We start from the raw sequence: 14590 nt of genomic DNA, 5'->3' as shown, positions 1-14590 counted from the left end.
GCAATGCCAGCTCTGCCCTGCACCAGCCACAGGACCAGCAATGCCAGCTCTGCCCTGCACCAGCCACAGGTCCAGCAATGCCAGCTCTGCCCTGCACCAGCCACAGGTCCAGCAATGTCAGCTCTGCCCTGCACCAGCCTCAAGACCAGCAATGCCAGCTCTGCCCTGCACTAGCCACAAGACCAGCAATGCCAGCTCTGCCCTGCACCGGACACAAGACCAGCAATGCCAGCTCTGCCCTGCACCAGCCTCAAGACCAGCAATGCCAGCTCTGACCTGCACCAGCCACAGAATCAGCAATGCCAGCTCTGACCTGCACCAGCCACAGGACCAGCAATGCCAGCTCTGACCTGCACCAGCCACAGGACCAGCAATGTCAGCTCTGCCCTGCACCAGCCTCAAGACCAGCAATGCCAGCTCTGCCCTGCACCAGCCACAAGACCAGCAATGCCAGCTCTGCCCTGCACCGGACACAAGACCAGCAATGCCAGCTCTGCCCTGCACCAGCCTCAAGACCAGCAATGCCAGCTCTGCCCTGCACCAGCCACAGAATCAGCAATGCCAGCTCTGACCTGCACCAGCCACAGGACCAGCAATGCCAACTCTGCCCTGCACCATCCTCAAGACCAGCAATGCCAGCTCTGCCCTGCACCAGCCACAAGAACAGCAATGCCAGCTCTGCCCTGCACCAGCTACAGGACCAGCAATGCCAGCTCTGCCCTGCACCAGCCACAGGACCAGCAATGCCAGCTCTGCCCTGCACCAGCCACAGGACCAGCAATGCCAACTCTGCCCCGCACCAGCCACAGGACCAGCAATGCCAGCTCTGCCCTGCACTGGACACAAGACCAGCAATGCCAGCTCTGCACCGCACCAGCCTCAAGACCAGCAATGCCAGCTCTGCCCTGCACCAGCCTCAAGACCAGCAATGCCAGCTCTGCCCTACCCCGGCCACAGGTCCAGCAATACCAGCTCTGCCCTGCACCAGCCTCAAGACCAGCAATGCCAGCTCTGACCTGCACCAGCCACAGGACCAGCAATGCCAGCTCTGCCCTGCACCAGCCACAGGACCAGCAATGCCAGCTCTGCCCTACCCCGGCCACAAGACCAGCAATGCCAGCTCTGCCCTGCACCAGCCACAGGACCAGCAATGCCAGCTCTGCCCTACCCCGGCCACAAGACCAGCAATGCCAGCTCTGCCCCGCACCAGCCACAGGACCAGCAATGCCAGCTCTGCCCTGCACCGGCCACAGGACCAGCAATGCCAGCTCTGCCCCGCACCAGCCACAAGACCAGTAATGCCAACTCTGCCCTGCACCAGCCACAGGACCAGAAATGCCAGCTCTGCCCTGCACCAGCCACAGGACCAGCAATGCCAGCTCTGCCCTGCACCAGCCACAGGACCAGAAATGCCAGCTCTGCCCTGCACCAGCCTCAAGACCAGCAATGCCAGCTCTGCCCTGCACTGGACACAAGACCAGCAATGCCAGCTCTGCCCCGCACCAGCCTCAAGACCAGCAATGCCAGCTCTGACCTGCACCAGCCTCAAGACCAGCAATGCCAGCTCTGCCCTACCCCGGCCGCAAGACCAGCAATGCCAGCTCTGCACTGCACCAGCCACAGGACCAGCAATGCCAGCTCTGACCTGCACCAGCCACAAGACCAGCAATGCCAGCTCTGCCCTGCACCAGCCACAGGACCAGCAATGCCAGCTCTGCCCTACCCCGGCCGCAAGACCAGCAATGCCAGCTCTGCACTGCACCAGCCACAGGACCAGCAATGCCAGCTCTGACCTGCACCAGCCACAAGACCAGCAATGCCAGCTCTGCCCTGCACCAGCCACAGGACCAGCAATGCCAGCTCTGCCCTGCACCGGCCTCAAGACCAGCAATGCCAGCTCTGCCCTACCCCGGCCGCAAGACCAGCAATGCCAGCTCTGCCCTGCACCAGCCACAGGACCAGCAATGCCAGCTCTGCCCTACCCCGGCCACAAGACCAGCAATGCCAGCTCTGCCCTGCACCAGCCACAGGACCAGCAATGCCAGCTCTGCCCTACCCCGGCCACAAGACCAGCAATGCCAGCTCTGCCCCGCACCAGCCACAGGACCAGCAATGCCAGCTCTGCCCTGCACCGGCCACAGGACCAGCAATGCCAGCTCTGCCCCGCACCAGCCACAAGACCAGTAATGCCAGCCCTGCCCTGCACCAGCCACAGAATCAGCAATGCGAGCTCTGCCCTGCACCAGCCACAGGACCAGCAATGCCAGCTCTGCCCTGCACCAGCCTCAAGACCAATAATGCCAGCTCTGACCTGCACCAGCCACAGAATCAGCAATGCCAGCTCTGACCTGCACCAGCCACAGGACCAGCAATGCCAGCTCTGCCCTGCACCAGCCTCAAGACCAGCAATGCCAGCTCTGCCCTGCACCAGCCACAAGACCAGCAATGCCAGCTCTGACCTGCACCAGCCACTGGTCCAGCAATGCCAGCTCTGCCCTGCACCAGCCTCAAGACCAGCAATGCCAGCTCTGCCCTGCACCAGCCACAAGACCAGCAATACCAGCTCTGCCCTGCACCAACTACAGGACCAGCAATGCCAGCTCTGACCTGCACCAGCCACTGGTCCAGCAATGCCAGCTCTGCCCTGCACCAGCCTCAAGACCAGCAATGCCAGCTCTGCCCTGCACCAGCCACAAGACCAGCAATACCAGCTCTGCCCTGCACCAACTACAGGACCAGCAATACCAGCTCCGCCCTGCACCAGCCACAGGACCAGCAATGCCAGCTCTGCTCTGCACCAGCCACAGGACCAGCAATGCCAGCTCTGACCTGCACCGGCCACAGAATCAGCAATGCCAGCTCTGCCCTGCACCAGCCTCAAGACCAGTAATGCCAGCCCTGCCCTGCACCAGCCACAGAATCAGCAATGCGAGCTCTGCCCTGCACCAGCCTCAAGACCAATAATGCCAGCTCTGACCTGCACCAGCCACAGAATCAGCAATGCCAGCTCTGACCTGCACCAGCCACAGAATCAGCAATGCCAGCTCTGACCTGCACCAGCCACAGAATCAGCAATGCCAGCTCTGCCCTGCACCGGCTACAAGACCAGCAATGCCAGCTCTGCCCTGCACCAGCCACAAGACTAGCAATGCCAGCTCTGCCCTGCACCAGCCACAAGACTAGCAATGCCAGCTCTGCCCTGCACCAGCCACAAGACCAGCAATGCCAGCTCCGACCTGCATCAGCCACAAGACCAGCAATGCCAGCTCTGCCCTGCACCAGCCACAGGACCAGCAATGCCAGCTCTGCCCTGCACCAGCCACAAGACCAGCAATGCCAGCTCTGCCCTGCATCAGCCACAGGTCCAGCAATGCCAGCTCTGCCCTGCACCGGCCTAAAGAACAGCAATGCCAGCTCTGCCCTGCACCAGCCACAAGAAAAGCAATGCCAGCTCTGCCCTGCACCAGCCACAAGACCAGCAATGCCAGCTCTGCCCTGCACCAGCCACAAGACCAGCAATGCCAGCTCTGCCCCGCACCAGCCACAGGACCAGCAATGCCAGCTCTGCCCTGCACCAGCCACAGGACCAGCAATGCCAGCTCTGCCCTGCACCGGCCTCAAGACCAGCAATGCCAGCTCTGTCCTGCACCAGCCACAGGACCAGCAATGCCAGCTCTGCCCTGCACCAGCCACAGGACCAGCAATGCCAGCTCTGCCCTGCACCAGCCACAGGACCAGCAATGCCAGCTCTGACCTGCACCGGCCTCAAGACCAACAATGCCAACTCTGCCCTGCACCAGCCACAAGACCAGCAATGCCAGCTCTGCCTTGCACCGGCCACAGGTCCAGCAATGCCAACTCTGCCCCGCACCAGCCACAAGACCAGCCGTGCCAGCTCTGCCCTGCACCAGCCTCAAGACTACCAATGCCAGCTCTGCCCTGCACCAGCCACAAGACCAGCAATGCCAGCTTTGCCCTGCACCGGCCTCAAGACTACCAATGCCAGCTCTGCCCTGCACCAGCCACAAGACCAGCAATGCCAGCTTTGCCCTGCACCGGCCTCAAGACTAGCAATGCCAGCTCTGCCCCGCACCAGCCACAGGACCAGCAATGCCAGCTCTGCCCTGCACCGGCCACAAGACCAGCAATGCCAGCTCTGCCGTGCACCGGCCTCAAGACTAGCAATGCCAGCTCTGCCCTGCACTGGACACAAGAACAGCAATGCCAGCTCTGCCCTGCAACGGCCTCAAGACTAGCAATGCCAGCTCTGCCCCGCACCAGCCACAGGACCAGCAATGCCAGCTCTGCCCTGCACCGGCCACAGGACCAGCAATGCCAGCTCTGCCCTGCACCAGCCACAGGTCCAGCAATGCCAGCTCTGCCCTGCACCAGCCACAGGACCAGCAATGCCAGCTCTGACCTGCACCGGACACAAGACCAGCAATACCAGCTCTGACCTGCACCAGCCACAGGAACTGCAATGCCAGCTCTGCCCTGTACCAGCCACAGGACCAGCAATGCCAGCTCTGCCCTGCACCAGCCTCAAGACCAACAATGCTAACTCTGCCCTGCACCAGCCACAGGACCAGCAATGCCAGCTCTGCCCTGCACCAACCACAGGACCAGCAATGCCAGCTCTGCTCTGCACCGGCCTCAAGACCAGCAATGCCAGCTCTGTCCTGCACCGGCCTCAAGACCAGCAATGCCAGCTCTGACCTGCACCAGCCACAAGACCAGCAATGCCAGCTCTGACCTGCACCGGCCACAGGACCAGCAATGCCAGCTCTGCCCTGCACCGGACACAGGACCAGCAATGCCAGCTCTGCCCTGCACCAGCCACAGGACCAGCAATGCCAGCTCTGACCTGCACCGGCCACAGGACCAGCAATGCCAGCTCTGCCCTGCACCAGCCACAGGACCAGCAATGCCAGCTCTGACCTGCACCGGCCACAGGACCAGCAATGCCAGCTCTGCCCTGCACCAGCCACAGGACCAGCAATGCCAGCTCTATCATGCACCGGCCACAGGACCAGCAATGCTAGCTCTGCCCCGCACCGGCCTCAAGACCAGCAATGCCAGCTCTGCCCCGCACCAGCCACAAGTCCAGCAATGCCAGCTCTGCCCTGCACCGGACACAAGACCAGCAATGCCAGCTCTGACCTGCACCAGCCACAAGACCAGCAATACCAGCTCTGCCCTGCACCAGCCACAAGACCAGCAATGCCAGCTCTGCCCTGCACCAGCCACAAGAAAAGCAATGCCAGCTCTGCCCTGCACCAGCCACAAGACCAGCAATGCCAGCTCTGACCTGCACCAGCCACAAGACCAGCAATGCCAGCTCTGCCCCCCACCTGCCACAGGACCAGCAATACCAGCTCTGCCCTGCACCAGCCACAAGACCAGCAATGCCAGCCCTGCCCTGCACCAGCCACAGGACCAGCAATGCCAGCTCTGACCTGCACCGGACACAAGACCAGCAATGCCAGCTCTGCCCTGCACCAGCCACAGGACCAGCAATGCCAGCTCTGCCCTGCACCAGCCACAGGACCAGCAATGCCAGCTCTGCCCTGCACCAGCCACAGGACCAGCAATGCCAGCTCTGCCCTGCACCAGCCACAGGACAAGCAATGCCAGCTCTGACCTGCACCAGCCACAGGACCAGCAATGCCAGCTCTGCCCTGCACCAGCAACAGGACCAGCAATGCCAGCTCTGCCCTGCACCAGCCACAGGACCCGCAATGCCAGCTCTGCTCCGCACCAGCCACAGGTCCAGCAATGCCAGCTCTGACCTGCACCGGCCTAAAGAACAGCAATGCCAGCTCTGACCCGCACCGGCCTCAAGACCAGCAATGCCAGCTCTGACCCGCACCGGCCTCAAGACCAGCAATGCCAACTCTGCCCTGCACCAGCCACAAGACCAGCAATGCTAGCTACTGCCCCGCACCGGCCTCAAGACCAGCAATGCCAGCTCTGCCCCGCACCGGCCACAGGACCAGCAATGCCAGCTCTGACATGCACCGGCCACAGGTCCAGCAATGCCAGCTCTGCCCTTCACCGGCCTCAAGACTAGCAATGCCAGCTCTGCCCTGCACCAGCCACAAGAAAAGCAATGCCAGCTCTGCCCCGCACCAGCCACAGGACCAGCAATGCCAACTCTGCCCTGCACCAGCCACAGGACCAGCAATGCCAGCTCTGCCCTGTGCTCTTACCTCTCTGCTGGAGTCCAGTGCTGTGCCTGTGTGACCATCCTGTCGGTCCCCATCCCCCTCCTGCACTCCCCCAGCTTAGTGTGTAAATGCAGAGTATAGTGCAGCAGAAGCTGTGCTCTCACCTCTCCGCTGGAGTCCAGTGCTGTGCCTATGCGACCATCCTGTCTGTCCCCATCCCCTTCCTGCACTACCCCAGCTTAGTGTGTAAATGCAGAGTATAGTGCAGCAGAAGCTGTGCTCTCACCTCTCCGCTTGAGTCCAGTGCTGTGCTTCTGCCTGCCCACTCACCACTCCACCTAGTGTCCAGCATCTCCTACCGCATGTAGCATGATTACACGCAACACGAGGAGAGCCAGCACTAGAGGGAGCAGGAGACAGACAGGATGGTCACACAGGCACAGCACTGGACTCCAGCGGAGAGGTGAGAGCACAGCTTCTGCTGCACTATACTCTGCATTTACACACTAATCTGGGGTAGTGCAGGAAGGGGATGGGGACAGACAGGATGGTCACACAGGCACAGCACTGGACTCCAGCAGAGAGGTGAGAGCACAGCTTCTGCTGCACTATACTCTGCATTTACACACTAAGCTGGGGGAGTGCAGGAAGGGGATGGGGACAGACAGGATGGTCACACAGGCAGAGCACTGGACTCCAGCAGAGAGGTGAGAGCACAGCTTTTGCTGCACTATACTCTGCATTTACACACTAAGCTGGGGGAGAGCAGGAGGGGGATGGGGACATACAGGATGGTCACACAGGCACAGCACTGGACTCCAGCGGAGAGGTGAGAGCACAGCTTCTGCTGCACTATACTCTGCATTTACACACTAAGCTGGGGGAGAGCAGGAAGGGGATGGGGACAGACAGGATGGTCACACAGGCACAGTACTGGACTCCAGCAGAGAGGTGAGAGCACAGCTTCTGCTGCACTATACTCTGCATTTACACACTAAGCTGGGGGAGTGCAGGACGGGGATGGGGACAGACAGGATGGTCACACAGGCACAGCACTGGACTCCAGCGGAGAGGTGAGAGCACAGCTTCTGCTGCACTATACTCTGCATTTACACACTAAGCTGGGGGAAAGCAGGAAGGGGATGGGGACAGACAGGATGGTCACACAGGCACAGCACTGGACTCCAACAGAGAGGTGAGAGCACAGCTTCTGCTGCACTATACTTTGGATTTACACACAAAGCTGGGGGAAAGCAGGAGGGGGATGGGGACAGACAGGATGGTCACACAGGCACAGCACTGGACTCCAGCGGAGAGGTGAGAGCATAGCTTCTGCTGCACTATACTCTGCATTTACACACTAAGCTGGGGGAGTGCAGGAGGGGGATGGGGACAGACAGGATGGTCACACAGGCACAGCACTGGACTACAGCAGAGAGGTGAGAGCACAGCTTCTGCTGCACTATACTCTGCATTTACACACTAAGCTGGGTTAGTGCAGGAGGGGGATGGGGTCGGACAGGATGGTCACACAGGCACAGCACTGGACTCCAGCGGAGAGGTGAGAGCACAGCTTCTGCTGCACTATACTCTGCATTTACACACTAAGCTGGGTTAGTGCAGGAGGGGGATGGGGTCGGACAGGATGGTCACACAGGCACAGCACTGGACTCCAGCGGAGAGGTGAGAGCACAGCTTCTGCTGCACTATACTCTGCATTTACACACTAAGCTGGGGGAGTGCAGGAAGGGGATGGGGACAGACAGGATGGTCACACAGGCACAGCACTGGACTCCAGCAGAGAGGTGAGAGCACAGCTTCTGCTGCACTATACTCTGCATTTACACACTAAGCTGGGTTAGTGCAGGAGGGGGATGGGGTCGGACAGGATGGTCACACAGGCACAGCACTGGACTCCAGCGGAGAGGTGAGAGCACAGCTTCTGCTGCACTATACTCTGCATTTACACACTAAGCTGGGGGAGTGCAGGAAGGGTATGGGGACAGACAGGATGGTCACACAGGCACAGCACTGGACTCCAGCAGAGAGGTGAGAGCACAGCTTCTGCTGCATTACACTCTGCATTTACACCCTAGCTGGGGGAGTGCAGGAGGGGGATGGGGACAGACAGGATGGTCACACAGGCACAGCACTGGACTCCAGCGGTGAGGTGAGAGCACAGCTTCTGCTGCACTATACTCTGCATTTACACACTAAGCTGGGGGAGTGCAGGAAGGGGATGGGGACAGACAGGATGGTCACACAGGCACAGCACTGGACTCCAGCAGAGAGGTGAGAGCACAGCTTCTGCTGCACTATACTCTGCATTTACACACTAAGCTGGGGGACAGCAGGAGGGGGATGGGGACAGACAAGATGGTCACACAGGCACAGCACTGGACTCCAGCAGAGAGGTGAGAGCACAGCTTCTGCTGCACTATACTCTACATTTACACACTAATCTGGGGTAGTGCAGGAAGGGGATGGGGACAGACGATGGTCACACAGGCACAGCACTGGACTCCAGCGGAGAGGTGAGAGCACAGCTTCTGCTGCACTATACTCTGCATTTACACACTAAGCTGGGGTAGTGCAGGAAGGGGATGGGGACAGACAGGATAGTCACACAGGCACAGCACTGGACTCCAGCAGAGAGGTGAGAGCACAGCCTCTGCTGCACTATACTCTGCATTTACACACTAAGCTGGGGTAGTGCGGGAAGGGGACAGGGAGAGATAGTGGCACAAGGGGATATAAGGAGTCACAGTGAGATAGAGGGATGCTTAGGGGGGCAGAGGTAGCACAAGGGGACAGAAGGGAGCATGGGGGACAGAGGGAGTTACAAGGGGACAGAAGGAGGCACGGGGGCTAGAAGAAGTCAAAATAGGTGACAGAAGAAGGCACAGAGGGGACTGAAGGAGGCAGAAAGGGGAACAGAAGGAGATACGATAGGGAAAAAAGAAGAAGCAGTTCCAGGAGCTAAACTGTTATAATATAATTAAGCCAGGGAGTCAACCAGTCCACACCCGGATCCCTCAGGGTGCAAGAAGTCCACAGCACAGAAGAAAAAGACTTGGTCTCTACCTGGATAAATGCAGTTGTAGCACTATTTTATTCCACCATAGTGCATAGTCACATAAAGGAGGTACGATTGGGGACAGCAAGAGGAAAAAAGGAGGACAGAAGGAGGCACAATATTTCTACATCCCTACCTAGTGTGTCTATCTCCCTTCCACTTAGATTGTAAACCTTTGGCAGGGTCTTACTGAACCTACCTAACCAGCCCAAATCACATGATCTTGTATCTTGTACCCTCTCCCTTCCCTAGTGTATTCTACATGATCGTGTGCTCCCTTCCTATGACTGCCTCATACTTGTATTACTGGACCTACCTAACCAGCCCAAATCACATGATCATGTATCTTGTACCCCCTCCCTTCCCTAGTGTATTCTACATGATCGTGTGCTCCTGTCCTATGACAGCCTGTACTTGTATTACTGGACCTACCTAACCAGCCCAAATCACATGATCATGTATCTTGTACCCTCTCCCTTCCCTAGTGTATTCTACATGATCGTGTGCTCCTTTCCTATGACAGCCTGTACTTGTATTAGTGGACCTACCTAACCAGCCCAAATCACATTATCATGTATCTTGTACCCTCTCCCTTCCCTAGTGTATTCTACAGGATCGTGTGCTCCTTTCCTATGGCTGCCTCGTACTTGTATTACTGGACCTACCTAACTAGCCCAAATCACATGATCATGTATCTTGTACCCTCTCCCTTCCCTAGTGTATCCTACATGATTGTGTGCTCCTTTCCTATGACAGCCTCATACTTGTATTACTGGGCCTACCTAACCAGCCCATATCACATGATCATGTATCTTGTTCCCCCTCCCATCCCTAGTGTATCCTACATGATCATGTGCTCCTTTCCTATGGCTGCCTCGTACTTGTATTACTGGGCCTACCTAACTAGCCCAAATCACATGATCATGTATCTTGTTCCCCCTCCCATCCCTAGTGTATTCTACATGATCGTGTGCTCCTTTCCTATGACCGCCTCGTACTTGTATTACTGGACCTACCTAACCAGCCCAAATCACATGATCATGTATCTTGTACCCTCTCCCTTCCCTAGTGTATTCTACATGATTGTGTGCTCCTTTCCTATGACTGCCTCGTACTTGTATTACTGGGCCTACCTAACCAGCCCAAATCACATGATCATGTATCTTGTACCCTCTCCCTTTCCTAGTGTATCCTACATGATCATGTGCTCCTTTCCTATGGCTGCCTCGTACTTGTATTACTGGGCCTACCTAACTAGCCCAAATCACATGATCATGTATCTTGTTCCCCCTCCCATCCCTAGTGTATTCTACATGATCGTGTGCTCCTTTCCTATGACCGCCTCGTACTTGTATTACTGGACCTACCTAACCAGCCCAAATCACATGATCATGTATCTTGTTCCCCCTCCCATCCCTAGTGTATTCTACATGATCGTGTGCTCCTTTCCTATGACCGCCTCGTACTTGTATTACTGGACCTACCTAACCAGCCCAAATCACATGATCATGTATCTTGTACCCTCTCCCTTTCCTAGTGTATCCTACATGATCATGTGCTCCTTTCCTATGGCTGCCTCGTACTTGTATTACTGGGCCTACCTAACTAGCCCAAATCACATGATCATGTATCTTGTTCCCCCTCCCATCCCTAGTGTATTCTACATGATCGTGTGCTCCTTTCCTATGACCGCCTCGTACTTGTATTACTGGACCTACCTAACCAGCCCAAATCACATGATCATGTATCTTGTACCCTCTCCCTTCCCTAGTGTATTCTACATGATTGTGTGCTCCTTTCCTATGACTGCCTCGTACTTGTATTACTGGCCTACCTAACCAGCCCAAATCACATGATCATGTATCTTGTACCCTCTCCCTTTCCTAGTGTATCCTACATGATCGTGTGCTCCTTTCCTATGACAGCCTCATACTTGTATTACTGGACCTACCTAACCAGCCCAAATCCCATGATCATGTATCTTGTACCCTCTCCCTTCCCTAGTGTATTCTACATGATTGTGTGCTCCTTTCCTATGACTGCCTCGTACTTGTATTACTGGGCCTACCTAACCAGCCCTAATCACATGATCATGTATCTTGTTCTTGTACCCTCTCCCTTCCCTAGTGTATTCTACATGATTGTGTGCTCCTTTCCTATGACAGCCTCGTACTTGTATTACTGGGTCTACCTAACCAGCCCCAAATCACATGATCATGTATCTTGTACCCTCTCCCTTCTCTAGTGTATTCTACATGATCATGTGCTCCTTTCCTAGGACAGCCTCGTACTTGTATTACTGGACCTACCTAACCAGCCCAAATCACATGATCATGTATCTTGTACCCTCTCCCTTCCCTAGTGTATTCTACATGATCCTGTGCTCCTTTCCTAGGACAGCCTCGTACTTGTATTACTGGACCTACCTAACCAGCCCAAATCACATGATCATGTATCTTGTACCCTCTCCCTTCCCTAGTGTATTCTACATGATCATGTGCTCCTTTCCTATGACTGCCTCGTACTTGTATTACTGGACCTACCTAACCAGCCCAAATCACATGATCATGTATCTTGTACCCTCTCCCTTCCCTGGTGTATTCTACATGATCCTGTGCTCCTTTCCTAGGACAGCCTCGTACTTGTATTACTGGACCTACCTAACCAGCCCAAATCACATGATCATGTATCTTGTACCCTCTCCCTTCCCTAGTGTATTCTACATGATCCTGTGCTCCTTTCCTAGGACAGCCTCGTACTTGTATTACTGGACCTACCTAACCAGCCCAAATCACATGATCATGTATCTTGTACCCTCTCCCTTCCCTAGTGTATTCTACATGATCATGTGCTCCTTTCCTATGACTGCCTCGTACTTGTATTACTGGACCTACCTAACCAGCCCAAATCACATGATCATGTATCTTGTACCCTCTCCCTTACCTGGTGTATTCTACATGATCCTGTGCTCCTTTCCTAGGACAGCCTCGTACTTGTATTACTGGACCTACCTAACCAGCCCAAATCACATGATCATGTATCTTGTACCCTCTCCCTTCCCTGGTGTATTCTACATGATCCTGTGCTCCTTTCCTAGGACAGCCTCGTACTTGTATTACTGGACCTACCTAACCAGCCCAAATCACATGATCATGTATCTTGTACCCTCTCCCTTCCCTAGTGTATTCTACATGATCATGTGCTCCTGTCCTATGACAGCCCTGTACTTGTATTACTGGACCAACCTAACCAGCCCAAATCACATGACCATGTATCTTGTACCCTCTCCCTTCCCTGGTGTATTCTACATGATCCTGTGCTCCTTTCCTAGGACAGCCTCGTACTTGTATTACTGGGCCTACCTAACCAGCCCAAATCACATGATCATGTATCTTGTACCCTCTCCCTTTCCTAGTGTATCCTACATGATCGTGTGCTCCTTTCCTATGACAGCCTCATACTTGTATTACTGGACCTACCTAACCAGCCCAAATCCCATGATCATGTATCTTGTACCCTCTCCCTTCCCTAGTGTATTCTACATGATTGTGTGCTCCTTTCCTATGACTGCCTCGTACTTGTATTACTGGGCCTACCTAACCAGCCCTAATCACATGATCATGTATCTTGTTCTTGTACCCTCTCCCTTCCCTAGTGTATTCTACATGATCGTGTGCTCCTTTCCTATGACAGCCTCGTACTTGTATTACTGGGTCTACCTAACCAGCCCCAAATCACATGATCATGTGTCTTGTACCCTCTCCCTTCTCTAGTGTATTCTACATGATCATGTGCTCCTTTCCTAGGACAGCCTCGTACTTGTATTACTGGACCTACCTAACCAGCCCAAATCACATGATCATGTATCTTGTACCCTCTCCCTTCCCTAGTGTATTCTACATGATCCTGTGCTCCTTTCCTAGGACAGCCTCGTACTTGTATTACTGGACCTACCTAACCAGCCCAAATCACATGATCATGTATCTTGTACCCTCTCCCTTCCCTAGTGTATTCTACATGATCATGTGCTCCTTTCCTATGACTGCCTCGTACTTGTATTACTGGACCTACCTAACCAGCCCAAATCACATGATCATGTATCTTGTACCCTCTCCCTTCCCTGGTGTATTCTACATGATCCTGTGCTCCTTTCCTAGGACAGCCTCGTACTTGTATTACTGGACCTACCTAACCAGCCCAAATCACATGATCATGTATCTTGTACCCTCTCCCTTCCCTAGTGTATTCTACATGATCCTGTGCTCCTTTCCTAGGACAGCCTCGTACTTGTATTACTGGACCTACCTAACCAGCCCAAATCACATGATCATGTATCTTGTACCCTCTCCCTTCCCTAGTGTATTCTACATGATCATGTGCTCCTTTCCTATGACTGCCTCGTACTTGTATTACTGGACCTACCTAACCAGCCCAAATCACATGATCATGTATCTTGTACCCTCTCCCTTACCTGGTGTATTCTACATGATCCTGTGCTCCTTTCCTAGGACAGCCTCGTACTTGTATTACTGGACCTACCTAACCAGCCCAAATCACATGATCATGTATCTTGTACCCTCTCCCTTCCCTGGTGTATTCTACATGATCCTGTGCTCCTTTCCTAGGACAGCCTCGTACTTGTATTACTGGACCTACCTAACCAGCCCAAATCACATGATCATGTATCTTGTACCCTCTCCCTTCCCTAGTGTATTCTACATGATCATGTGCTCCTGTCCTATGACAGCCCTGTACTTGTATTACTGGACCAACCTAACCAGCCCAAATCACATGACCATGTATCTTGTACCCTCTCCCTTCCCTGGTGTATTCTACATGATCCTGTGCTCCTTTCCTAGGACAGCCTCGTACTTGTATTACTGGGCCTACCTAACCAGCCCAAATCACATGATCATGTATCTTGTACCCTCTCCCTTCCCTGGTATATTCTACATGATCCTGTGCTCCTTTCCTAGGACAGCCTCGTACTTGTATTACTGGACCTACCTAACCAGCCCAAATCACATGATCATGTATCTTGTACCCTCTCCCTTCCCTAGTGTATTCTACATGATCATGTGCTCCTTTCCTATGACTGCCTCGTACTTGTATTACTGGACCTACCTAACCAGCCCAAATCACATGATCATGTATCTTGTACCCTCTCCCTTCCCTGGTGTATTCTACATGATCCTGTGCTCCTTTCCTAGGACAGCCTCGTACTTGTATTACTGGACCTACCTAACCAGCCCAAATCACATGATCATGTATCTTGTACCCTCTCCCTTCCCTAGTGTATTCTACATGATCATCTGCTCCTGTCCTATGACAGCCCTGTACTTGTATT

At 54.8% G+C, this 14590-nt stretch overlaps 1 protein-coding gene across 1 annotated transcript; it reads left to right on the top strand.

Annotated features, from left to right (window-relative positions):
* Positions 1-299: 299 nt before the first annotated feature.
* Positions 300-2606, top strand: LOC137526226 (uncharacterized). The gene has a single exon (XM_068247443.1). It carries the CDS (start codon positions 300-302, stop codon positions 2604-2606), a length of 2307 nt encoding a protein of 768 aa, XP_068103544.1.
* The last annotated feature ends 11984 nt before the right edge of the window (positions 2607-14590 follow it).

Source organism: Hyperolius riggenbachi, chromosome 7 (genome assembly GCF_040937935.1).
Source record: "Hyperolius riggenbachi isolate aHypRig1 chromosome 7, aHypRig1.pri, whole genome shotgun sequence".
Taxonomy (NCBI): Eukaryota; Metazoa; Chordata; class Amphibia; order Anura; family Hyperoliidae; genus Hyperolius; species Hyperolius riggenbachi.
Note: the sequence above shows the minus strand (reverse complement) of the source record. Positions and strands in the feature narration are given on the sequence as shown.